At 38.8% G+C, this 27,356-nt stretch overlaps 1 protein-coding gene across 9 annotated transcripts in view; it reads left to right on the forward strand.

Moving 5' to 3' along the window:
* The window catches only part of SEMA4D (semaphorin 4D), an 89,906-nt gene that overhangs the window by 35,346 nt on the left and 27,204 nt on the right, over positions 1 to 27,356 (forward strand). For 4 of the 9 annotated variants that reach the window (XM_068177193.1, XM_068177192.1, XM_068177186.1 and 1 more), the window contains exons 2-7: positions 12,116 to 12,224; positions 19,452 to 19,837; positions 21,961 to 22,106; positions 23,295 to 23,357; positions 25,663 to 25,761; positions 26,853 to 26,946. In XM_068177193.1, the coding sequence (XP_068033294.1) occupies positions 19,744 to 19,837; positions 21,961 to 22,106; positions 23,295 to 23,357; positions 25,663 to 25,761; positions 26,853 to 26,946 (496 nt within the window). In that variant the 5' untranslated portion in view covers positions 12,116 to 12,224; positions 19,452 to 19,743. Of the gene's footprint in view, positions 1 to 12,115; positions 12,225 to 19,451; positions 19,838 to 21,960; positions 22,107 to 23,294; positions 23,358 to 25,662; positions 25,762 to 26,852; positions 26,947 to 27,356 lie in introns of those variants that run through there. The other 5 variants (XM_068177187.1, XM_068177188.1, XM_068177190.1 and 2 more) reach the window with 4 other exon arrangements.

A 27,356-nucleotide genomic window follows, 5' to 3' on the forward strand; every position in this document is an offset into this window, starting at 1 on the left:
GAGCCAGGCTTTCACCAGCAGCCTCTGTGTGCCACAGGAGCTGGAGGAGTGCTCTGCTCAGTAGCTGTTTTCCCAGGCATGGTCACCTGTTTTTGCAGTTACCGTGTCCTTTGGAGGTGAAGCAGTTGATCCCAGGCTCTTGCACTCTTTCTCAGACATGGAACTGGCAACTGCACTGTCGTGTATCAGAGAAGCTTGAACATAACCCATGTCTCTGAGAGCTGGAAAATGTACCAGAGTACTGGAGAGATGATAGATGCCATTGACAAGTTCTGAGCCTTGGATGGAAAAAGACTCATCGCTCATGGACTGGTCTTGAGCAATTGGTAGTCAGCAGCTCATCTTCATCAGGACCTGACCAGATTGTTTTCTGGACATGTATTCTCAGGAAGTGTCCTGTGAAGCCTCTCTCTTGTTAAACAGGAAGGACTCCTCTAGGAAATCTTGCAAAAAATCCTGTAGTAGATAGAATGAAGCAACCAGTTTTCGTAGTCTGAGTAGCAGCGGGAGATACATCTTTGGTCCCCTGTGCATCATGAGTAATTTGGAGAACTAAGGTGAATGTCAGCAAGATGAAACTTTTATATCACTGCTGAAACATATATGAAATAAACCTAATTCTTTACCTTGTCATAAGTTTGTCATTGTCTTGGTGAAGGTTCATTTTGAGCAGTACTTTCAAATGTTTACATTTTAAATTTTTTGTTTCATTCTAATACAAAGTAAGCAGTGGCTTTTTTTCCTGCTGAAGGGTGATGTCATTTAACATGACATAAGGTGACACAGCATGACAAGTGTTTTGTTTGCAGTCCTGAGGGAGGGGTCAACTGTTGTGAAACTGCATCACCATTTTCTGTCACTTAAACGTTGGATGTGCCACCAGCCTTTCAGAGCATGTTAGAATTAAAAAAACTTTAACTATTCAGATGTTTTTGAAGTGCCATGGCTCAAAAGAGCTAATGCTAAAGTGCATAATCCCCATTGTGTTAGAAAGATAGAGAAGCTGTTTGAGCATAGATACTCTGGTACCTATATTTTTTCTGCAGAGCGACTACTAGTTTTAGATTTTCTCAGAGAACAATCAGGGAAATTTTGTAATCAATAAGGAGCAGCTTAAGTTGTGCCTCGACGTGTGCAGTTGGCTGACCTTGCTGGTGAGAAACTTAGACCATTGCATGCAAACTGTAGAGCAGTTCCTCATGTGTCACTGAACAACAAATCTGTTGTTAAAGACAGTGTTTTGCCAAGCAGAAATATGTGTGCAGCCTGTAAGAATAAGGAGGCTTAAATGAAGCTTGCTAGCAAACAGTCCAGCAGGAGACAGGATTCTTAGCAACAAAAATAATGAGATCTGTCGTTCTGTCTTAAATTGTAGAGGAGCAGTAGCAAAGCTGCTAATACATGGATGTTAATCTGGAGTACTGACTTCAGTTTGTAGTGTGTATACTCTTGGTTACCTTGGATGACTTCTAATAGATCTGCAAAAGCTACTTAAGAAAAGCAAGCTGATTGTTAGTAGACTTAAATTCTCAGTGCAGGTCTACACATCCTATAGGAAACTTGAAGGTTAGTGGGTTTCAGTTAAAAAAAAAAAATCTGGATTCAAAGAAGTCTAGATAATAATTTGCTGGAAGAAAACTGTATGTCAGAAGCTGCTCTGCAAATAACATTATCTAGCTGGGTTCACATTTTAGTACTGGGACATTGTTTTGTGGGTTTTTTTGGGTTAAACTCTTGCAATAGTTTAAAGCTAATATTTCAATTAGATAAAATTTGAGAAAGTGTCAGCGGAGAGTGAGAAGGAAAACAAGACTTTAGTAAGAGTCATTCATTTGTTTACTGTATTAAGTCTGCCTTTATCAAACAAGAATAAAAACCAAAACAAACCACCAGACTTTTAGCAAATGAGCTGTGCAGCAATTGAAATTTAAATTTAGAAAATTAATACATCCACAAAGAACATTAACCTTTAAAGTTTAATTAATTTGAATTAATGTAGAAGGATGATACTTGTTTTGCTTTGTAGAAAGAGCCCATTTATTTTATAGGCTGTATGGGGGCTTTTGTTAGTTTCTTGCTGTATTAAGCACGCTTTAGAAGAGAAGAGTATTTTGTGGTGTAGAATGATGCTTGGAATATAGACAATGGAGATGTCCTCTCGGGTCCTGTCTCTATTTGTTCTGGATTGTTCACCAAGGAAAGGGGATATAGCAGTCTTAAGGATGTTCTTCTTTGGATGTTTTCTGGTAACGTCTTACCAGTGTCTGACGACCTCAGAAAGTTATAAAGGGATACAGGGAAGCAGCTAGGGGCTTGAACACCTCTGCAGAGCCTGGTTCACAAGTAACATTAATTGCCGCTGAATTCTCTGTCATATCTTTCTTGTTTGGGATTAAATTTTGCATTTGGCTCAGCTTAACCTAATTTTTGAACTCTGACATTTGAAATGTGAAAGCTGTAAGTGTTCTGGGGGGGGAATCTCTGGTTTGAGATAAAACATGGTTGCTGTGGCATTTGGAGGTCAGCATTGCCGTGGAAAGCTTTGTTTCTCTCTTGTGCCCCAAACCTTGTAGGAAGCACATAAATCTCATCTTGCCTCTAATGCCTTTGTGTCATTTTCCAGTTCTGCTTTTCTGTAATATTAAAACCCCTCAAATTTAGCTTTCAATGGCTAGAAACTTGTACTAATTGTCTGTTTTATCAACAAAGTTTGAGGCAGAACCTCTGTGGTGTGCATGTCTCCTATCTTTCCTGTTAAAATATCTATAATGATAGTGCAAACAAGATTTTCAGAGTTAATCATCGAGTGTTATAATGACTCTCTCTGCAGCATTTCATTTGGCATAAGAAAAAGTTCATTTTAGGCTCTGCAGGAGTTAAAATCCCAGTAATGCTCATGAGAATGTTCTGCGAGCAAAGCTTCTGTTAATCCTGTTCCTGACATGCTCACACATAATTTGATGTGAAACCTGAAGCACTTGTACTGAAAGATCTGCACCTGTGTTTTTGGATGTACGGAAAGCAGTAATCTGGGCACAAACTGATACCCAGTAACTAGGTAAAGGTCAAAATGACCTTTGCATTATTAATATCAGTACAAGGGTTGTATTGAGGCAGGAACAGTTATGATCAATGCTGTATAACCCCATAGAATAGATGTAACAACACATGATTAATCATTGCTTTTGTGGAAGATGTCCCAAAGTCAAAGGGTTTTGTTTTTTTGTTTTTTTTCAAACTCCTGAGTCAGTCATTGCTGAGTTGTTGCTGAGTTCTGCTTATGTTTAACAAGTTCTGTTCTGTGCAAGCATTTTTGTATTTGCTGGTGTCTGTAATTAATTTGTATAACTTACAGAAGAGTACAGACTCCCTGGCGGTACATAGTTTAAAAAACAGCAAAGGTTATTAGTGAGCAATGGTAAAATAATCTATGGATGATCTGTAAAATCCATGTCTGTGCTGTCTGTGGAAAGCGCTAGGAGAGTATTTCAGAAGTATGGTTCTGTTACTTTTAAGCATAAAATATTGAGAGGGTTGATGTATCCTTTTTTAATACAATAAAAAAGGATAATTCCTTTGTGACCTAGTTGAATCTTAAACACAGCAAAATCCCAAACCTTTTAAAATGCTTGCCACTGAAGCTATTTGCATTAGCTATATCTGTTAATGTGGGATGATGATTTCTTAAATTTCAAGGCTATTTTACTGTATTTCTTGCTTGGTAAGAAAACAGAAGTTGCATTTTGCTGTTGGAGATAATCTCTTGTGAAGATCTCAGCTATCTAAAATGACTCTTGCAGTTTGTGGTGAATTCTGAATTTTGATCCTAGACCTTGTATGTCCTGTTTTGAGTGAGGTTGGCTGGGACATGCAGTTGTGCCATGGGATGTGATCTTTGGCAGTCCTTAGGGACAGTGGAATTTCTTGAATATGCAAGCAAATGTAATGGTAACACACTTTGTGGCAAGGGTTTAAGCTGATGAGAAGGAATTGTAGTTGCTTATCACTGGCAGAATAAAGTAAGTTGTTGTCATAATGATGTTGCAGCAGAAGAGCAGTGTGTATTCTTGGCGAAGTGGTGTTACCCTTGGGTGGACTTCTGTGTCTTTTCAACATCTTTTCCAGCAGTAGTCCTGCAGAAAGCTGTGTACCTGGTGGGTGCTATATAGCATCAGAGGGGAGAGCTGTATTATGTCTGTCACAGGCCTAGTCATATACAGCCCTCAGACCTTCAGGGTTTTCTTTTACGGACCAGGATCTCTCATCTCTTCCTCACTTTTTCTTATTTTGGCCCTGAAGGAGGAGTCCAAGGAGGACTTGGAGTGAGTCTAACGCTTACTTGCCATTCCCATTTTTTCCCCCCTGCCCAAGGAAGGCCCAGACTTATGTCTCCCATAGTGCTACACTTCTATTTCAATCTGCCACAAGCTAGCATGGCTGCTGAAAGGGACACTATGTGTGGATTTAAATTCCCTTGATCCAGCACCTCCCCAGAGCAGATTTTTAGCCTGTGGAAGCTGATCAGTTGACCTCCCTGATCAGTTTTACACTGGTGTAGGTCTAGATGGGGAGTTATGGATGGAGACCAGAGGACACACAAGTGACCAGAGGCAGGATGGCTTAAGTAAGCAGGCTGAATGCCTTGCAACTGTAAGGAAGAAGAGTAGTTATCTTGCTTGTTTTTCCTAGCCCAATTTGAGGGACCCAAGAAATAATTGTTTTAAGCCATTCACCCAGGCATTGCTAAATTTATGATGAGTGTCTTAAAACTCGGATGTTCATGTAATTAATCGGCTGGTGTCTAGGACCTACAGAGACTAAATGTGCTGTTTTAACAAGAGTGAATTATCTCATCCTGCAAGTGGAATACTGAAGGAGAAAGAGGAAAAAAATTGTTACCTGGTGGTAGACCAGGTATGAAGGCTGAGAATGTCAGACTCTACTTCTATTAGGGCAATGAAAACTTGAAAAACTGCATTGCTTCTTTATGCTGTTGCTGTGGTATATGAAAATAGAGCTTCACATTTGTTGTCTGAAAGTCAGATATCAAAGAATGGGTATGGAAAGTAAAAATAAGCCATTTCTGTTACTTTCATTAATGCAAGGATAAGCAGACCTGAGGGAAATTACCAGTTTTATAGTATGTTGTTGTTGTTAATTCTTTATTCTATATCAGGTTTTCAGTGGAAATAAGTTTAGAAGCCAAGACTGCATTTGCTTCGAGAAGATTCCCTATATGACTTTATCGCATGAATAGGTGACAAGAAAAAAGGAATTGAAGTTCTGAGTAAGTGTTGATATCCCTGTCTTCTGTCATACGGAAACCTGAGTGGTGAAACTTGCTGCTGAAAAAGCGCTTACCAAACAGCGCATGCATAGAGGCACTGGCTTCAGCTTGGAGCTTTGGAAAGAGAATTGACAGCATTTGATGGTGACTCTTCAGCTAACTGCCATAGAAATACAATTAATTGAGAAAAAAGTGTTTTGAGAGGGGGCTTTACTGCACCACCTTCAATATGTGTAATGCCAGGTGGAGGAAAAATTGCACAGATTTTACTGTTCAGGCAGTATGATTCGTGTCAAATACAAAGCTGGATTTGTGTGGTTGGCAGTAGAAGCAGATCTGTGGAGGAACAGATAAAGCACCTGGGAGTGGTGATGCTTCTGTTCCCTTGCTGCATCCAAAACTGAGAACTCAAAATTATTATCACAGACCTCTTTGGCATTTTGTTGAACTTCTTCATCCTGAATGTAACTGGGAATGTGGTACAAGTGGATTCAAGAGGGTATGAATTTCTTGTGGTCCATTCTGGTTGTCTTGCTGTATTGAATGGGCATGTTTTTGTCATGCTATGAAGTGTTGTCCTAACCAGTTCTTGTGACATTCTCATTATCATTTGTGCAATTGAACATGAGAGGAAGATAGTTTCAAAGTGGAATGTGTGACAAAGCAGGTGTGATGCATGACAGTAAGATAAAGATACTCAGAACTACAACAAATTTTACCTGTTCATAGGTCAGAGATGTCCTTGCATAACTTGTAAGGCTCAAGGAAATCCCTTTTTATAGCTTTTTAGTGTTTTTTTTGGACACAAGCAGTTTTGTTTTGGTTTTACAAAAAGTGGGTGCATTCCACCTGTGAATTTTAATTGGGATTTTTTTTAATAGTAGGTACCGCTGCAAGGTTCAATTTCTGATTTTTATATAGCCAAAGACAATTAAGTTTTGTTTTCGTTACTTCTCCACTGTTTTGAATAACTTGGTTCAAATTCCCTACTTCAGCAACCTTGTGCATCTCCCTCAGGGAGGCTGTGCTTGGTCTTATGCAACCAGGGAGCTGACTCTGGCTCCTTGAACTGAAGTTGCCTCTTTCTTCCAGCACAGAAGCTTTTTCTCAGGACAAACAGGTAACCTCTTCCAAGGCTTCTCTTTAAGGTGCAAAATATTTTGCTGTGCAGTTAAAGAAGTACTGGTTTGTAATTTTATGTGTTGAGGTGAAAATTCCTCCTCTTTTTCCTTCTGTTGCACTTAATGCCAAATAAGTTTAGGGAATTAAAAAAAAAAAAGGAAGGAAGGCAGTGTTTTGAACCTGCTTTTAAAGCTAGTTTAAGGCTGGTTTTGCATACGGTCCCTGAGCAGTGCATGGTCTTGACAGTGGGTAGGAATATGTACAGCCTAACAAGTTGAGTGTTCTCAGTGAGCACGCTGGCTCAGAGATGTTTGGTACTGAAAACTCCTGCTGTGTGGAATTTTTGTTGTATTTGCCTCCTCTGAGAGTCAAGAAACTTCAGAATCTGGAAACTGTCAGTAACTGGCATATTTTGTTAAAAACTGTCTTGAAAACCTGAAAAACTAGAATCTGATACTGAACAACTGGGTTTTTCTGCACTATCAAGATAGTAAAATACTCAGTCCTAAAGAATGTGAAAGATTCTTCATGTCTTTTCCTTGTGTTTTTTTTTTCTTTTTTTTTTTCTTTTTTTTTTCTTCTGGGTGGGGGTCGTGTATTTCTCAAGGCAAGAGAGAAAATACCAAGACAGTATTGAAAAACACTAAATATGAAACACTGTAAAATCTAGGTGTTTTGTAATCTATGTTCAGATAACTCTTAAACATATTCAGACTATCACCTGTCAACACTGCTAATGCAGTTTATGTAAACAATTCAGAGCAATAAAACCAGGAAATACTATAGAATTACATAGTTGAAAAGGAACAAAAGTTCCTCTGAAAGTGACAAAATTAATTTGCTTATTTGATCTAAGCTCTTAAGAGAGTAGGTGGTATAATACTGTATGTTGATCTTACTTAGCTTTCCTGGGTTGGCATGTTGTCAAATGAAGATGGAAATAGGTAGCTTCCCTTATTAATGTTTCCCCATAATTGGCAGCTGATAGTCTTTTGGGTAAGGTACGTATTTTTGTGGGTCTTTGGGGGCTTTTTAACTCTTGATTTTCCTTTAGGGACCTTAAAGAACATCTGATAAAGAGCAATAATGAAAAATGCAGGCAGAATTTAAACTTTTGTTTTCGGTTACTTTTCATTGAAAAGCAAGAGTAAGATTTAGAGGCTTGTCTGCTGTTTCTTCTTGTTCAAATTTTTTAACCAGCAAATAATTTCCAGGATTGCTCCTTTTCTGATGGGAGACATGCATTACATGGGATTTTATAACAAGAGGGGTAGTAATTGTCCCCTTTATATTGATCTTGTTGAAGTAGAAAAATTGCTGATTGTGGAAGTGGTCACAGTGATCTCTGCTCTTCAAAGACTATGTTTCTTTATTGACCAGAGTATTGTGGTGATCCTTCTGAATTTTTTCCTTCCCCAAGTGAAGGCTGTGTGAATACATAAAGATTTTACATATCCCTGAAATGGTGCCTTAAAAAGATTAATCTCTAGCAAAAGTGCTGTTGCTTGTTACTTTTTTTATGCATTTGTGCATCCTTGTTTTTTTTCTCATGCACTGTGGCTGTTGGTCTCACACAGCTGTGTTGGTGTTCTCTAACTTTACTGGAATTTGATTCAGAACCACTGCCTTATTTTTTTTATTAAAATATTCTTGTGTTGATATTTGTACAGTATTGTAACTGGAAGAAAGCTGAAATTATGAAACCCACTCAGATCCTTTCCTGAAGGGTTGGGATGCATGGATACTATCATGAAAGCTCCCATTCAGTTTTATGGAAGTTGCTTAACTACAGATTCTCTCAATATCCTTAAAAATGGGATAAACTCTCATCACAGCAGTAGCTGGCCCAACTGTGATATTTTTATTTTGCCATTGGGGTACAGGAGGCATATGTAGCTCTCTGTCACCAGTTTAGTTTCTGTATTTTTCTTGGCTTTTTTGAAGATGCTTGTGAGATCTGAGGAGTGCTGAGGTGACAGGAATTAAAACTGAGGATCCCAGCAGAGTTTGGGTGAGATGGGGCTGTCTTTTCAAGATCTAACAGGGCTTTTTTTACTTCACTGTTTCAGAACAAGGTTTATCATGGGCCTCTGCTCCAGCTTAAAGCTCATGTACTTATTTTTCCTATAATGTTTAGGAAATGCAGATGGGTGTTGATAGGCCAGTAACTGGGTCTGTGAAATTAAGATGTTTTTTATGCAAAGTAAATTTTGCAGGCAGGAAAGGGGCGGAAGAAATTTGAGCTTTGCTCTGTAAGTATTGTAGCATGTTTGTTACTTAATTTTTCACCCCCAGTGTCTTGCACAGGTGGTGCAGGTATAATCACCAACCCCATCCAGAGTGGGTGGGGGCAGTGTCAGCAGCAGTGATTTCAGTGTTTCAGATCAATTATTTAAATATAGTGATGGGAATGTGTACTGTTCTTGAAGTTTGTAGTCTAGCCTACCTTTTCATGTAATTCAAAACTCTGAAACCACACATAGCATTAACAGGAAAGTTCTTAGTCACAGACACTGTCTGTGGGCAGCTGTCTGTGCAGTCTTACTCATAGCTGTATGTTGGCTTTATTGTGGCTTCCGCGTAAGCTTTTAAAATAGTTTTTTAAGAAAGCCAGTATGTATAGGTTGTGGCTGACTTGAAATAGAGGTAGCAAATAGAGCTCTAGTTGTGATTATCAAGGTATTTATCTGGAAATGGTATTTCGGTTAGGTCGGTGTATAGTGCTGTAGCACTAGAAATGTTCCCAAACTTAAAATTTGCCCCTATGGGCTCCCAAAGAGACTTCCAAGTAAAGAAAAATGTGTTTATAAGCTAGTTTTCTTGAATTTCCTTTCTTTTTCTCTTCATTTAGAATCACAGGGACCTGGTTACAGCAGGATGTGCTTGAATAGAAAATGAAAGAAATACTCCTGATCTGGATGGTAATTGATGTGCACAAGGAAAAGTAATACATGGTAGTTGTTCTTTGGATTTTTAATGTTTTTTTTTAAATGCAAGTAGGATGTGACAGCCAGAAGTACGTTGTAATACATTAATGTGGTTTGGAATTTGACAGATTAGAAGGCTTTCAAATAAATAAAGTGTATGCAAACACACACATATGAAGGATTGTGGATCTTCTATGAAAAATTTTGTTCAGGGGACTATCCCTTTATTCTACATAATGTATTCCAGGCTGTCTTTCATTTATAATCCAGTAGGTGTTTTCTTTTATCTTTTGAGACTTAGTCACACTTGTCAAAATAATGAGCTATTCGTGGTGTAATTTTTCTCCCCAAGCTTAAGTAATCATTGCCAGAAGAAACAGTTCAGAGATTTTTTTTCCCCATAAGTGTAGACTTAAGTACTCTTAAAACCTGACAGGGCATAAGGTTTGTTCAGGATCTTTTGCAGTACCTTCTGTAAAGGATCACCTGAGGTTTGGGTCAAACAAGAGTACCTGAAGGATGTCTGCCAATATGCAGTGCTCACGTGGATATTTAATTTCATGCTCAAGTCCTAGTAGGATTAAAGGGCTTAATTATGTCATAGCTTCTGGCAAACTGGGAGTAGTTTCCTGTGTGTAGCGTGGCTACGTGTGGTGTCTTGACAGGCAGGCAGTGGCAGTGTGACCAAAGGAGCAGAATGAGCCGCTGCTTGCAAACAACCCTGCACCTTAGCCCAGCCACCCTCACACCCAGCCCCATGCCTGTGGGCTTCTCTGCTGGAAACACTGATGGTTAGTGGCCCCTTCCCAAGGCCCACACTGAGGACGGATAGACTGCTCTTAGGAGCAGAGTTACTGAGCTGAGGTGCCAGAGCTTGGAAGTCCTAGCAGCTCATCTGCTTCTCACCATCTCCGTGGAGATCTAGAGGCTGGCTGAGAGGTGGCCTGGCCTCCAGCCATCTGCCACCTGTCTTTCAGTCCCCAGTGACCTCAGATCATAGGTCAGAAACCTGGAGCTATCTGCTGAGACTCGAAAACCTCTATGTCAGGTTGTTTAAAGTAAGCCAGGAAAGTATACAGGTCAGCTGATTTGCTGCTAGGCTTTTCAGAGGAGTTTCACACCTACTGTAGCTATTCATTTAGATGCAAGTGCTTTGTTGCAGTGAAAGTGCTTGTCCAAGCTATAGGTGCTGGAAGCTCTTTCTCAAGAGAGGCAAAGGAGAATTTTCTTTTTCCCTTAAGGTACCTGAAGCTAAAATAGTTTACTATAGTTGCTCTGGGAGTCTAAGCTGTAAGGAGGCATACTTGGATCTGCAAACTCCAGTAGCGACAGAGGCTATGTTGATTGATAGCCTCTTGTGGCAACCAGGAAGTTTCTGTAAATTTTAGCTATTCACTTTAGTACTGAGTAGCTAAAGGCATAGAGATGATCTGGTGTAAGTTGGTTTGTGGAGAGCTTCATTATTGATCAGATGATTTACAGATTATTTACTTACCTGCTCTAGTTTGTTTTCAACAGAATGAAAGGTGAATTTTTTTTTTTTTTTTTTACATCAAAAGTAAGTCAACTATATTCTGCTGCTGTTTGTGAAAAGTAGCCAGTTGTAATAACATGGATGGGTGTAATGGATTTTCATGGGGTAGCTTCAAAAACGATTGTAGGGAGAATCAGACTACCTTGCCCTCTTTATATAGCCTAAAAGATAACTGAAAATACTGTTTTGAAAGCAAAAGTGTGCTTGATGTAGCTGTTTGATGCCTTTTACTACACTGGTAACCACAAAACATGCACTGTTTAAGATCTCTGGAAAAGACCTTGTAGAGGCTCTCCTCTTAGAGAGAGACCTGCAGTGTTGAGCTGTTTCCTGTAATTTTCTCTAGCCTGTTTCTTTTGAGGCTTCTGTCTTGTGAGTCATTATAATCTTCTGGGACAAGAATGAAGCCTTCAGAAGTGCAATGGAGATTTTTTTGTCAGATGCACCATCTTACCACTTGCATCTTTGGGAATCCTTTTACTGTTGACTATAGTGAAATCTACTTCAGACCATCAGTGACTTGCATTTAAAAAACAATGTCCCTTCACATGGCTTAGCCTTCTAAAAGTGCTTTGATGAACATTAGGAAATACACGCTAAACAGAATCTGATGTAACAGTGTTAAGACTCTGCATATTGGAAGCATGTTTCGTAGAAGAGTCTTGGGAAAAATGCTATGTTGTGTGCCCAGTTGTGATTGCTTCAGAATGGCCCACTCTTGTCCTGTGATTACAGCAAAATAAATATAAGCATGCTGGGTTTCATTGTCAATATCCAGAGCCTCTTTCCTAAGCTTGTGCATAATGCAGTTCTTTCATAATGCAGGAAGGTGTTGGAACTGCCTTATATGAATTTAGTAAAGGTAGTTGTTTGTAAGGCTGGGTGGTGTCTAACCTCTCTCTAGTACATCCCATACCAGCACGTGAGGGGTCCCAGACTCTTACCCAGTATCAGTAATTGCTACTGCAATGCAAGTGCTGAATAATTTTGTGCTTGGTAGGTATGAGCCAGCTTGGGATAGGAGAAACAAATTGAGTTTTAAAAGGCCTGATGTGTCTGCTTTTTATCAGGTCTGCTTAATATTTTTTTTGTGTTAAGTGCAACATCAGGATCTTGGCTCATTGGATGCAAATGCAGCAGTTCTGGTTTTTGACAGGAATACTCTGCCCTGGAAATCTGGAAAATAAAAGCCAAACTGTTGGAGGAGGATTTATTATAATTCCCATGTCAGAACTTGCCCTTCAGGATTATGTGGTACTGATGTCAAAGCCTGTTTCTTACCTCTTTTCAGAAAGGACGTTTTTCTGACAGCTTCCCAGCTCTGGAGTGTGCAGGAGGCTCCAAAGGGTGGCAGGTACATGCACTGAAACCAGAGGTACATCCCCACAGTAATGGGAGGCTGTGTTGGATTCTTGGTGACTCTGTTACAGGTGTCCTTGTTAGCAAAACAAATAAATGCACTTCAAGAATACTGAGGGCTTGGTGCATACCGAAAAATGTAAATTGGGATTGGATTATAAGTTTGATTTATTACATTCTGTTGCTTCAAGACCAAAATACTCAGGAAATGTACCAGGAAAGGACTTCTTTCACTCAGGAACATACTCTGTATTTACCTGTTCTTTAGTTACCACTAAAAGGTCATGTTCAGGGCTGCACCTTCCCTGTGTTATGTGGTTTATGTGTATGAAGGGGTTGCTTTTGGAGATGTTTGACTCTGAAAGTGTTGCTGGACACCAAGGATAGCTTTTTTTAAAGCACACATACCTGTTAATTTAGACATGCAGGTACTTTCGTGTCTGCCAAGCGGCATTTTCAAATAACTTCAAATTACTCATTCAGTCCTATAAGCCCAAGAAAAAATGAGTAAGAAACTGAGCAATATTTTTGATTGTGACAGTATGTTCAACTAGTAGGAGAAGAGTACTTCAGGAACTTTCTTTCTTGCTTGGTTTTAACTGCAGTGCTGTCACTGTCACAACGCAAGTTTAGTATCTGGGAGTACTCAGGCAGAAGAGGGTCTTGGAACATGCAGAGGGCAGCTCTCAAATTCTGTATTTGGCATAACTCAGCATCAAAGTTAGCTCTTTCGTGTTGCTCTTTAAAGTTGAATCTTATTCCTAGAGATCTGCCCACAACAATCTTAAAAATAAGGATTTTAATGTGTCTTGTCTTTTTTTTTTTTTTTTTTTTGCACAATACTTTATCTTCATGTAATCTTTGCCTACAAAAAAAGAACGTAGTAGTAAAAGAACAGGAATGTGAGTTTTAAAAAGTAACAGATTTATAGCAGTATCCCTCTGAAGATAAATTCTCTTCTTCAAGCACAAACATTAGTTTCCTGAGAGCTTCTTGATGACATATTTATCATGCAGAAACAGAAAATACCAATTTCTGGCCTAAAACTGCCAATTTGTTTCCTCAGCTTTTGTATTTTAGCACTAGTGCAGCAGGCTTTGTGCTAGAGATAAAAACCATACCAAATTATCTTAGGAATCTTCATCTAATTTGTAATCATCTAGCAACTACAAAGTATTTAGGTTACAGTTCGAAATGCAAATAATCCCATGCTCTTTATGTATGTTAATCATAAAGGGCTACTGTTTGCTAGTTTGAGGCTGTACCTTACCTCAGGAGAAAATGAATCCATATGTTTTATAATAAAAAGATTGTAAATAATGATGTTTTATACGAGACTGTATAAAAATGGCACTGTGCTTGAGGTTTTTAAAAGGGTGAGAACTAAAGCAAAAGATATAACCACTGTCTTTACTGGTCTGAAATTCACAAACTGTATAAAACTTAGGTGTCAAAGGTAGTTTGTACACTTACCATTGTGCAATTTTGATTACTTAAAATATAAATATTGCTAACTTTTCAATTTTGGAAACAAAATTGAAAAAGAAAACAGGTTTAAGCAAAATCTCATTGTTGGATTTCTCTGGTTTGTTTTTCAAGTATGGAGCTTTAGAATCTGTTCTAAAATAGGCATCAATAAATATTAAAGCAGACTTGTATTCTGTTAAAGCTTCAAAAGAAAGTTATTTAGGGAGAACTTGGAATTTATGCTCTCTGACAGTTGAATCCTTTAACTCACCCTTTTCTGCTGGCGGAAGCAATTCACTCATAAATTCGCTTGTCTCCACATATTGAGCTTCATGTCCCTCATCATTGTAACTTACAAGTTACTCCTTGCAAGTTTTGCAAATGTTGGGTTTTTTGTTGTTTGAGGTTTTGTTGGTTTTTTTTTTTTTTTTTTTTTTTTTTTTTAACTATCTAAAAATATCAGGGTAGACCGCCTGGCAAACCTGCCATGGTTGTTTTACTCCTGGCAGTGGGAAGGAAGGGTGTCTTGCAGTTAGTTGTTCCTTACTGTGAAGTCCTCATTTTGCTGTCCCTGGACTATGAGTGGTGTGCAGTGATTTTTATGGAGAGGTAGGGAAGTATGTATTTTAAAGGGCCTTCCTTTAAGGAAGGTGGTCTTTTGTCTGGCAGCCTCGCTGGGGGGCTGGCATCACCTGTGGTCATGGAGCTGTGCATTGCTCGTGTTGGGGAAGAAAAGTGGATGATGGCATGAATAAGTACACAGTAGATGAGGGATTGCAAGGAAAGATAAACCGTGTGGAGGAGAATAAAGTGTAATAGAAAAAGGGAGGAAAATTATGGAGGCATTTAGTATGGCTGGGGAATCATGAAGAGAGTGACGGAATTAGACCAGAGTGTCTTTGGCTTTCTTCAAGGGAGAGGCTGGATCCTTTGTGATGGTAATTATCATTTGTTGGGAATCACAAGAATCCCTGCTATGATGCTGACTGTTTCTGTGTGTTAATAAATTCTCCTGGTTTTAACCTTCATATACAAAATAAAACTAGATCCACTTAGCAGTTTATGTAATACTGAGAAGTATTACATAATTACAAACAGAGAAGTTGCACAATGCAACTAAATGTTTATCAGAAGAAAGGTATTTCAAAATAAGTGTTGCAAAATTGACGATTTCCTAGCTTTGAAATTCCAGAATCTGGCTAACTTGTGGTATTTGCTCATACGAGATAGATACTTGGATCCAGCCATACCATGCTGACTGGGGAAGAAGACACCTGTCTCTGGGTTGCATTGCTTATTAAAAAAAACTGGGTACTGGCAAGGGTTGTGGAATTGACATCTCAAAGATTAAATTTTGTGTTCACAAGAACTTGTGTGTACTTTGCCTCTGTGTCCTGGAGGTTGAGAAGGATGACAGTCTCCTTCCCATGGCTGGTTTTCCAGCTTCTCACACTGCATGACTAAGATTTTGCATTTTTCCAGAAGGTGGACTAAAGTACTGCTTCTTTGATGCGTAGTGACACAGGTGATGTGAAAGAAACCACTGATGGTTTCTGATCAGTATTTGCCATTGCAACTCCCTGGCTTCAAAACTTGCGTTAGTGTTTCTTACTAGCAGTTATGCAGCCTGACATTTTTCTAACAGCTTTGAATTTCTGTCCTTCAGGAGAGCAGAAGATTGTTTTTACCCATTTCTCTTTCCATGCATTACAATTTTACGTGTCAAGGGGAATGTTCACAGCTTTGAGCTTCCAGCTGTGTTCTGCCAAACTGACAGGAGCTGCGTTGATTGCTTCTACAGTTGCCCTGGTTTTAGTCACCATAAATATAAGCATCACAGAAAACTCATTTTGCTCCATTTCATCATTACACATTACATCATGGATGTAAAATTATCATCAGAGTCCCTAAATTACGGATTTACTGATTATTTACCTCAAAAAAATTTTAACAGTTTTACAGAAATACAGACCTGTGGTAATTTTAATCAGAACTTAATTATGTAACCAAATATTTCAGGTTACTTTCTCCTTTCCTTCAGTTGTACTTGTTTCCAAGCAAATTGTGGCTTATTCTTTTGGGAGTAATGCTCAAAGTATTAGGACACCTAACTTTTTAGAAATTCAAAGCACTCAGATCTAATCAAAGCTAGTGAACACTGATGGAACTGAGTTAATCTGGGCCTTTTTAAAAAAAAAAAAAAAAAAAAAACAAAAACTTCTTGTACCCCTTGTGTTATGTAAAAGAGGTTTATATTAGATTATTAATGACCTCTCAGTGGATGTCCATGAAGGATTTATTCCAGATTATTTTCAGCACATGGAAGGGAGGAGCAGGGGAGAGTAACTAAATTGGAAGCTAGATTAAAGGACAAGGTTCTGAGTTCATTTTCATCTCTGTTTAAAGTTATAAGAATGAGAACAGAGTGGATCAAAATTTTGCCCTAGATCAAGTAGTCCAACGAGTCTTACTAATGTGAAAAAGGACCTTTCTTGCAATCCTGTACAATAGGAATGAAATCTCAGATTTCCATTTTGTTTAGCCAAAGCAATTCTCAGTCCACACAGCAAAGCAGGCACTAAAGGATTCAGCCAGACGCTTTGTTTCTTTCAAAAGATAATGTAATTTATTTCAAGCTTCATTGTCATTTTGCATTTACTGAGGTAGGCAAGCTAGACTAGGAATGTAATGTGACTATAGGAAAACTCAGGATTTTCCTTTACTAGGGCTTAGATTTGCTAATCCTATTTGAAAGTCCAAAAAATTTACAGGACTTCAGAAGTCTCCTCTGGAGTCGTTTCTGCTGTATGGTATTGTACATATGTATGGTATATGTATGGTATTGATAGCTTTAAGGTGTCCTTGCTGTATCTTTAAAAAATAAATTAAAAATAAATAAATAAAAACATTTTAAAAATTAAAAAATAAATTCAGGAGTTAACAGGGATTCAGATTTTTACATGCAGTCTTTTCAATAACAAAAGGTAGCATTAAGAAGAGGATTAGCTGTGTTCAAACGGCTGTTTTTCTCCTTACATTTCTCTTAAAATAGCTAAACTGCCTGGAACTTAATAACTGATTGTTCCCTTTTTAAACACTTACCTGTTAAGCTGTTTGCTTGCCTCAGAATATTTCATGCCTTGTAACTCAGATCTGAGTGGGCACTTATTAATGTATTGGAAAGCAAAACCTGGAATTGCTTGTATATGATGATAAACAGGAAGGATGAAAGACACACAAAAAAACCTAACTTAAGTAAGCCTAACTGAAAACATGATTAAAACCCAAAACGATTTATATGTTCTGCTACAAACAGTTGTATTTGTGTTTACCAAGACCAGAAACACCAGAAAAAAATATAGAGTTACAGGTTCAGCTTGAGCAAGTTACAGTCTTGTATGGATTTTTTTCTTAGTAAATAAGATATTTATAGAAATAAATGAGATTTCTAAATCTTTCTGTTTTGCCTGTGATTATTTAGTAAAGCAGGTGTAAACACTTAGAATGTAGTTGCCCATCTTCTACTTGGCTACCTTATTTAAGATCCACTGGCTGCGCTTATGAGAGATTCCTTGCCTTTCCCTGCTTAAAACCAGGTCCTCCCAGAGGAATCTTGCTTGTGCTTAGAGATGTTCTTGCTGCAGCTTTCCCTTAGTCTTTTTACCTCTGTTTCTCAGGTACTGGCTCTTTCCCTTTCAATGTTACTAATGATTTTGTAACCTTCTGTCATGGGTTGACACTGGCTGGATGCCAGGCTCACACAAAAGCTGCTCACTCACTCTCCTGAGCAGCTGAATAAAGGAGAGAAAATTTAAGGAGGGGTTCATGGGTAGAGATAAGGACTGGTGGAGATCGCTCATCTAATATCATCATGGGTGAAGCAGGCTCTAATTAAAGATACGAATTGAAAACATTACTAACACAGAGCAGGATGATGAGAAGTAAAAAAAGACCTTAAAACCAACTTCCACCCCACCCCTCCCTCCTTTCCAAGCTCTACCTCCTTACCCCAGTGGTGAAAGAGGACAGGGAATGGGGATTATGATAAATTCATCAGCCATGGTTTATCCTGCTGCTCAGGGGGAGGAGTCATTCCCCAGCTACACCGTGGGGTCCCTCCCACAGGAGACAGTTCTCCATGTACTTCTCCAACATGAGTCCCTCTCAAGGGCAACAGCTTTTTGTGACCTGCTGCAATGTGAGTCCCTCCCATAGACACACAGTCCTCCCAAAACTGCTGCAGCGTGGTTCACTCTTCCACGGGGTGCAGTCCTTCAAGGAAAGACTGCTGCAGCAGGGGAGCAGAGCCCCTCTCTTCACAGTTCTCTCAGGGGGGTTCATAGCTTCCTATAGCATCCACCTGCTCCAGCCTGGGGCTCCTCCATGGGCTGTGGGTGGATTTCAGCATCCCCATGGACCTCCTTGGGCTGCAGGGGCACAGCTGCTTCACCATGGTCTGCACCAGGGGCTGCAGGGGAATCCCAGCTCTGTGCCTGGAGCACCTCTGGCCTCTCCTTCACTGACCTTGGTGTCTGCAGGGCTCTTGATCCTCCCACATGTTCCATCTCTGCTTTTTTCTGCTCACAGCTAAAACTGTTCCACCAGTTTTATATTTTGATTTCTTCTTAAATATGTCATCACAGAGGCATTACCACCGTTTGTAATCGGGCCAGCCTCGGCCAACAGCCCGTCTGTCTTTGGAGCTGCCACAGGTTGGCTCTACTGGATGTGGTGGAAGCTTCTAGCAGATTCTTCCATGAGCCACCCCTGTAGCCCACCCGCTACCAAAACCAGGCCATGCAAAATCAGTACAACTTCACTTGCCCTCCTGCAGCATGACCTCTAGGGATTACGGTTATCTTGTATTGCAGTGTGTCTCTTACTAGTCACCTCAGTGTCTCAGGCAGTGGTGGCACAGTGAAAATCTAGCATCTTGTGCTGTGCTGCAAAGGACAACATGTTTTTTTCATCACTACCCCAAGTGTACAGGCCTCAAAACCGATTTATAATCTAGTAATTGATGAATGCACTCACTGCTTCTGGAGTCTTCACCTGGGAGTGGTTGTAGGAAGACAGGAGGAGCGGAGACTTCTGGAAGATGGTGTAGAAAGCAGTGAACAGTTTTGTTTATTAGGACGGGCCTTTCTGAGTCTGAGAGTAATAGTTGACTTAGACACGCAATGACTTTCATGGTACTGTCTGTCTATCAGTTTCACTGTTGAAGTCTTTTCGCAGTGCATTATCCCTTTGTTTCTATAGCTGCATTTCTACCCCCTGGACATCGCACACCTTGAGTGAGTTAGTAGCGTTACAGAAAACTTCACTAAAAAAAGACTTCTCTAAGATCCCAAGTATGGGAGGTACAGCAGATTTGTGTAACTATTCTTACTATTAATGCTGCACGTCTCATGTTCTTAGTGGTTTCTCTTTGTTTATTATTTGTTAGAGAGGTGGGATTTTCTTTGATACACTATTGAAAGAATAGACTTGAATCAAGTTTTGTGCATTAAGCATAATTGACAATTCAAAGTATTTACACTTGGAAATTCTAGATTGAAATGATTGCTTTCAATTATTGTGCATTTGCCATGTAATGTGTGTCTTGTTTTTAAGAATATAATTTTCACCAGTTAATATATTTTGTATCCAAATTAAGATATGCAGACAGCTGTAGAATACTGCAACATCAATGCTGTTTTTTGCAGTATTCGGTTTGCTTTATCTTCTACTTCTTGCTTCCCTCCTCTCTCTACAGCATCATTTATTTCTCTGGCAAACAGAAGAATGCACTCAGTAACATTTCTCAGCAGCTCTACAGCCTGGGGAGTGTGTGGGCAGTCTTTGTATGCAGCATCCTGGAAAATGTGCATTCTCTTGAAGTGATCTGCTGAAAACCACGTACAGTTGTTCCACCCTCCCTTGTTGTGTTGCTCTCAAGAGCGGAAATGCTTGGTTTCTAACACTCTCTGGGGTCTCCATTTCATCTGCCAAAGAAACACTACCTGCTGCAGTTATCCGGTGAACCCCGAAGAGCAGGGACACTGAAGATGGCTCTGTGTGCTTTTTATGCAGTTTGGGGTTTCTTGCTAGAAGTGGCAGTAGCATTTGGCCCAGTGCCAAGGATCACTTGGAAACACAAAGGTAAGAACAGAAATTTAAGTATTGTAACTTGAAACATTGCCACATCCTCAAGGTTTCTGTGGGATTTGAAACTTGCCGAGGCTTTAGGTTCTTTCAGCCAATTTCCTGTGAATTGGTCAGGTGTTGCTACTTTGCTCACCTCATAAAATGCTTAGGACGAGAATGTTCAAAAGTCAGTCTGGCACTAGGTTAACTGATTTTGGTTCCTTCAAGCAACTTTGAAAACAGCTGTTTTGAAACAAAGGAGGAATTCCAAATTTGGCATTCTCAGCTGAAGGATACTGCAACTGAAATTTGTTTCAAGAGAAAACCACAGTAGGTGTATTTTATTTAAATAAAATTATTTTTACCTTTGTCAACAGACAAAGGAAAAATAAGCATTTGGCCCTCTTTTGACACTGTTTTATGGTGTCTAGATATGAAAGTTTTTCACAGAACAGTGCCTTTCTTGCATTTGAAATTGCAGCACATACTCATAATCTCCCAATGCAATAATCAGAAGTCTGCAAATAAAAATGCAAAGAGAACAAAGAGAAGTAATAGAAATCAGAGAATCCCTAACTTTTGGTTTAACAATTTAGCCTGGGTCTGAAAAGAAAAAGAACTTCAGAGCAAAGTCTATAGAGTAGTTACTTGTAAATATATGCATTTTTCCCTTTTTTCTGCTCCTCCCCCCCCCCCCATGCTTTAAGAGTTTTTTGTCTTTGTGTCCTTCTTTAATAAGCAGCAATTGATTACTTACCCAAGTGTACAATAACTGAACAAACCCAAACAAATACATTGGCTGTATAATGAAAGCAATCTTAAATAAGGATGTTAAATTCTGAGCAGACATTCTTTAGGAAAAAATTGATGGAGATTAAGAATGTAGTAGGAATAAGCAGATTACAGGATGACTGTAGAGGAAGTGTTTTTCCCGATTGTTAGTATAGCAATTAGTGAGTTGCTGACACAGCCTCTCAGAAATGGTGGCCTAGACAAGTTGCTGTTTAATGGTATAGTAAGGTACTGCTGACTCACATCCAATTTAGTCAAAATAAATGGCGTTTATTTTCATTCCTGCTATTTCACTTATCTGTCTGCTAAAGATTGTTGCATTTAAATGTTGGAAACCTACTTTGAATAGGAGAGGGAATTTAGTTCAGTGGAGTTGTATGAATCATTCCATCCATTTTGGGAGAATTTTCCTGCCAAGTAAAATATTTCAAAATTACATGCTTGAGAATCTATTTTAAAATTAATGTTTCTGGAGTATTACAGTTGAAAATGTGCAATTACTAATGATACAATTGGAAGTAATAGTACATTGTTTTCATCTGTATCATAAAAAGCCATGCTTAATTAATCCTGCGTCTTCATGTACAAAAGCTTTCAGTCATTTTTACATTATAATTGTACATTCAGAAAAAATACTCTTTTGTATTAATCAGTTTGTGTCACCTTTCTTCAAGCCTTTCTCATCCATTCAGCACACTTTGTCAATCCACTGCCTTTTCTCTCATATCTCCCTCTTGTTTTATTTCTATTCAGCTTAATTTTTTCCCTCATGCTCTTATTTTGTGGGTATGTTGTGTATTTCATCTCTAGTTTTCACTTCACAATCAGCTGCAAATTATTTGTTACTTGCTTCTCTGTCTTATTTTTGTTATGTCAGTATGCTGAAGAGTTGTCTTAAGGTGGAGGGTATTTTGTAGGATATGTTCAGGGTAGTTGCAAAGAGATGTGGTGACTGACCTGATTTTCCACATTAGATTGGGATATGGAAAGGAAAAGGTGAGGAACAATCTGACAGTGGATGTGGAAAATGCAAGTTTAGAAAAAGCAGGTAGAAAAAAAAAAAAGAAGAAGTGAGTTACAGGGATCACCATGAGAGGAAATACTTGAACATTTGAAATTGAATGAGAAAGTTGGGACAAGTGATTTTGATGTTGGTGGAAGCTGCTGTTTCTGCTGAATCAAGCTTCTAAGGGGTCCCTTGTCTTTTACACAGGTTGTCTGAATTAACCTTTGTTGTTTTCTAATTTTCCAACAGCTGTTTAGACAACTTAGAAAAATTATTTATGAGCTTGTCCCTAAGTGATTGTGTTTCTTCATGAAGTGCTGTAATTTTTCCATTTCAACAGAGGTCCAGCTAATACATTTTAATGAATCGAAAGTATCAAACTATTCAACCTTGCTGTTAAGTGAAGACAAAAATGTTCTATATGTAGGAGCCAGGGAAGCGATCTTTGCCTTAAACGCAGTGAATATTGCTGAGAAGCAGCACGAGGTATGCCATTTAATAATACATTATCCTCCATGTAAAAATTGTACTCTGAATTTGACTTAATTTCCTGATATCAGTAGCATTACATTTTAAACAAATAGGTACCTAGAAGAGAAATTGTTCTGTATGGCCTACTCCAGCATTATTTCTAGAAGATTTTACAGAGTAAAAGTGAGTAAGAAAGAAGAAGCTGGATATAAGCAAGTAATTGGAGATCTCCTTGGGTATTTTCTTCTTGGGAGCAGGATGGATGAGAGGGACTGTGGGTATCACCTGTAGTAGTAGTAGTAGTTCTTACATGTTTTCTTAATACCAGGAGTGGACCATTTTCTGTTAATCTGAGTCAAAAAGTAAACTGGAACAGAAGCAAATCTGAGACTTGCTTGGAGCAGACTGCAGATGTGCTGTAAAAGAAGGCCTGTCCTTTCAGTCTCATCTTCTGTTTTGTGTCTAGGTGTGTCTGCACAGCAAGGGGTGGTGCAGACAGGTCTGATCAGCTCGCTCAGAGAAGTACTTTGAATGTATTTGTGCTGGTTTCTCAAAGTAGATTAGCTTAGGCAGAAGTCTGCTAATGTTATATTGCTTCCAGGTCCTTCCCAGCCTCCTGCTTTTCATCCCATCAGCAACACAGGCTGACATGTAGAGGTACAGCATGGACTACCACCCAGGGTGCTTTAGAAGACGCTTAAAGGATTTTTAATCTTGAAGAACGTGTTCATGGGTTGTGGTGGGCACTTTCACCAGCATATACATATACAACATAGCTATAAAGTTGTACTCAGTATAATGCAAATTAGTTGAGTAAATTTTCTTTGATTCCTTTCCCCCAGTGTTTTTTATTCAAGTGTTAATGAAATAGAGAAGTACTTCAGATTGAAAAAATACATAAGCCAGTTACAGTTGCATTTCCCTAATACATATATTAATGAAAAGTTTATTAGCCATTCATGGGGAATCATCATTATGAACCCAGAAGATGGTAGTTTAGTTCTGATTAAGGCACGTGGATTTGAAAATGTCACCTCCCTGGGAAAAAATGGCTTTGAACCTTTGAATGCTACTTGCAAAATGTCTTGCATTTCCTCTAGATGGGGTTGCCTTTTCTTGCATGTATTACTGCAATATTTGCAGACCTTGCATTGAGTTAAAGTTCTTTCAATGTGCTTTTTTGTTATATGTTTTTTTACATAGTTACACTGGAAGGTCCCAGAAGATAAAAGGGCTGAATGTGTAATGAAGGGCAAATCAGAACAGGTATGTACTTTTATTGAACTTTGAGAAAGATCTTGCACATTTTACTTCAAGAGGAGTGGCATTAAAAGAAGAAAGTCTCCAACTGTTTGAAATTAAAATTTTTAAAAATCACCTAAATTTTTTTAATTAACTTGAGTGTTAGAAACAACAGCATGCTTAGTCTTTTTTTTCTTAGTTCATTATTTTTGTTGTTGAATATTATTTGAATGTTTGAAAACCTGAACACACCCTAATGTGTACTTAATGTTAATGGTTTTCCATTAAGATAATACACCAGTATTGCTGTCACTGAAGTAATTGATAGCAACTGTTGTGTTTTGTTATTGCAATGATTCCTTCACAGCATTTGATTTTATGGAGTGAATGATTAATTTTGTGTGCTTTCCTTTAGGGCATAGGGGGTTTTTTATTAAGCCAGTGTATTTTTTGCTAGCTTTGTATATGTGTATTTTGTGTTGCTCGGTGGTGTGACTCAGACAGCTCAGAGGGCACCTGAGCAGACAGACCTCCTGTCAGCTTGGCAGGGTCCCCTCGTGTTTCTGGGAACCACCAACTCCTCATGACTGCCAGGGCACAGGCTGGCCTGTCTTGCCTTCCTTGCCTGTTTAGTTGGAGTAGTTGACTGCATGTGGATGTACCTTTTTGTTTGTGTAACATCATTTCATTTAATGATGCAGTAAAGCAAGGATTTGTTGGGAAAGACTGATGGTCAGGCCTTTAACACAGTTTGAAAGTAGAAGTCTGCAAGTCCTCTGAATACAAAAAGCAGATCTGTTCTGCACTTGGAGGGATGTGATCCATGAAAGTACAGCCTGTTTAGTTCGTACTCGTAAAAAAAACCCCAAATGCTGCATCCGGGACTGATAGTTATCCTGCATTCATGTGGTTCATCAGGATGGGAGTGGGCTGTCTCCCTTTGACTAGCTACTTCTTTTCCTTGACTGACCACTGATGACCATCAGTACATTATTTGAACATGAGGTGTGACAGATATTTAAGGTGTGTTTCCTCCTTGTCTACCTCTGCAGGATAGGATCAGAGAATACTTTTTTTTAATGGACCAGTTGTGGTTGCTATTAATAATACTGATACACAGCCATGAAGAATATGGGATATAAGTTTCTCTTGTGCGTGTGCGTATGTTTAGCAGACATGTATGTGAATCTTCAAAAGTCCTCTCAAAAATTTTTATTGGGGTATAATAGACCCCATAAATATGTACTTTGATAAAGCTCTGAATCCATTTTATTTTCTCCTGCTCCCAGTATAGCAGCTCATACTTACTGCTAGCCATGCTTCTTCCTCACTTTACTTCTAACCTTCTACTAGTCCCATTTATGCTGTAGCTGTAGTGTTTTCCACAGTGCAGTAGTTTCAAAAGGGCCAATGTATTAAGCCACTACTGCTATTTCTTAAATGGGCAGTTCTCTTCCCTACCCATCAACACTGTACTGTATAATGCCAGCAGAAAGCATTCATACAGGTTTTCAAGGGCCTTATGTGGCAGAAAACTGGTTTTACACTCTTCCCTCTGCTTTTTTCTCCCATACAGTCACAGAAATACCTAATTTGTCTCATAATAAAGAATAGTAAGGTCAGTGCTTAAACTTGATTAAGAAGTTCTTGGAACAACAGGTAGTGGAGGGATCTGGCAGTATATCAGCAAGAATTAAATGGTGTTATTGACACTGTTTTTTTCTCTCTCTTTAAGTGGTTGTTTAGAGTTGTTTCACTTCATTATTCTGAATTTATATTGTATCCTTTATTAAGGATTTTGGTCCAACTCCTTATTCTGTTCCAGAGCTAAAGATATTATGAAGCTTCCTTGGACAGTATCAAGGACTGAAAAAAAAGAGAGCTATAGGCGACAAAGCTTTGTGGCTAATTTAAGGGTTTTAGAGGTTTTGCACTTAACAAACAACCTTGGATGTCATTGTTTCATCTAGATGTACAAGGGATGGCAAAGTCTAAAACTTACTTCATGTTTAACTAGTTGTTCCCACGGACTGCAGGTGTGTTTGGAACTTGTCCTTCCATAAAACAGCTTGGGATGGACCCTGCTGAGCATGCTGTCCGGCTAGGACACTGAGGCAGCTGCATACTACTGGCTTTAGGAAACCAGCTGCTTGCAGGATTGATTAGAGCTCCTGGAGATTCTAGGGAGATGGTGTCCCAGTGTCTCCCATGTGTCACCTGGGCTTGCTAGTGTAATGTGGCATAAGTAGTGGCAATGGGCAATGTTTTTTGTTTATGTTGGAATGTGGAAGCTGTGGTTTATTAGTCCTTTCCTCATCCTCTATCACAGACAGAATGTCGTAATTATGTGCTCGTCTTGCAACAGCTGAATGATACTTTCCTCTACGTGTGTGGAACTAATGCATTTACGCCAACATGTGATTACCTGGTAAGAAATGTACACATGTTTTGACCAGAAACAGCTGTAATGTAAAAGCAGCTCAGGCAAACAATGACTTACTCTGCTTTCCTAAAACTGTTGGATCTTCGCTGCTGGCTGTAAGGTCCAGAGCACTTGTTGCACTGTCCCATCATAATGGCAGAGTATACTACTCCTTTTGCAGAGCACTTAATGAATTATTGATTTATCTTGTCTAGCAGCAGATGTACTTTTTCTTATCTTTTATACTTCTTCCACTATTGTGTGTTAGCATGAAACCAGTTACTAAAACTGAAATTATGTTGTTTGCAACTACCACTCATTACTGAATCTCCCTGAAATTTCTAAGATTCCTGTCTCTGCTCCTGGCTGTGTCAAAGATGTGTAGTGCTGAATCCGTCAGAGTAAAGTCGTAGCACAAAATTAAAACCACTGACTCTTATATCATTTCCTTACTGCAGTGCTCAGCAATTTGAAAATTGAGAAATCTTGTAATTCTTTGTGCCTTTAGCTTCCAGTGCTTTCATTACATACTATAACTGATCACTTCCCAAATACTGTAGCTACCTTTCAGCTTTCTGATCCTCATTCTTTTGGTTTGCAAGGGATTTATAAAGTAGCAGCAAAAGTACTCTGTTGCTTTTTTAAGCCTAATTGGATTATGCCCTGTCTCACAAATTCACCATCATCTCAAAAATTACTTAATCCACCTCAGAAAGCCTTTTTGATTTCTGAGTCTGCATTTTTTCAAGCTAATTGACTAATCGCTGGTTCTTTCTATGTATTGGTTAATTTATCTGCCTTTCTTGCTGTCTTAGCTTTTTTGGGTGCTCATTCTTGAGGTCTGTCTGGATTTAGCTTTTCATCTTTTGCTCTTTTCTGCTTCCACTCTCACAAATTATAGGATCACATTTTTTCTCTGTTTTTGGGGCTTGATTTTCTGAAAACACATATGCCTTCTATAATTTTACACAGAATGCCTTTGATGCTGGAAGTTGATGATATAGCCCATTATTTAGTGTTTAGTTTCTAGCTAACTTTGCACAAGTTGAGTGGCTGAAAGAAAAAATTGCTAATAGTTGTTTTGTGGTTTTCAACAGAATTTAATTTCATTTGAACTTGGAGGTAAAAATGAAGCTGGTAAGGGCAGATGTCCATATGATCCTGCTCAAAGCTACACTTCTGTTATGGTTGGTAAGTTCAGATTTTGCATTCCTCATTCTGATGTTTAAAAATGTTCTGTCTTTTCCACTGTCACCCTCCAGTCTGTCATTATCAAAATTGTGGCTTGCCATCCATATTTAGTCATCTGTATTGTGTATCTGTATAGATGTTAAAATACTTACATAGTCAACTTAAGTATGTTTCTTAAAAGGAGGACTTCAAACTCTAGGTTGTTTGGAATCAATTTATAAAATACCAATTTTCAAACTGTATTTCTTGATGCTAAACATATTTAGTCTGGACAGTGTAAATGTACTTAGACTGCCCTTATAGTATCGATTACTGTAATTCCAGTAAATATAGCAAACAGTATTGTCCTGAAGACATGCTACAGAACAGGGAAGTGAAATATGTAATGCAAGTGTACTTACTGCATGGAA

This window comes from Anomalospiza imberbis, chromosome Z (genome assembly GCF_031753505.1).
Source record: "Anomalospiza imberbis isolate Cuckoo-Finch-1a 21T00152 chromosome Z, ASM3175350v1, whole genome shotgun sequence".
Lineage (NCBI taxonomy): Eukaryota > Metazoa > Chordata > Aves > Passeriformes > Viduidae > Anomalospiza > Anomalospiza imberbis.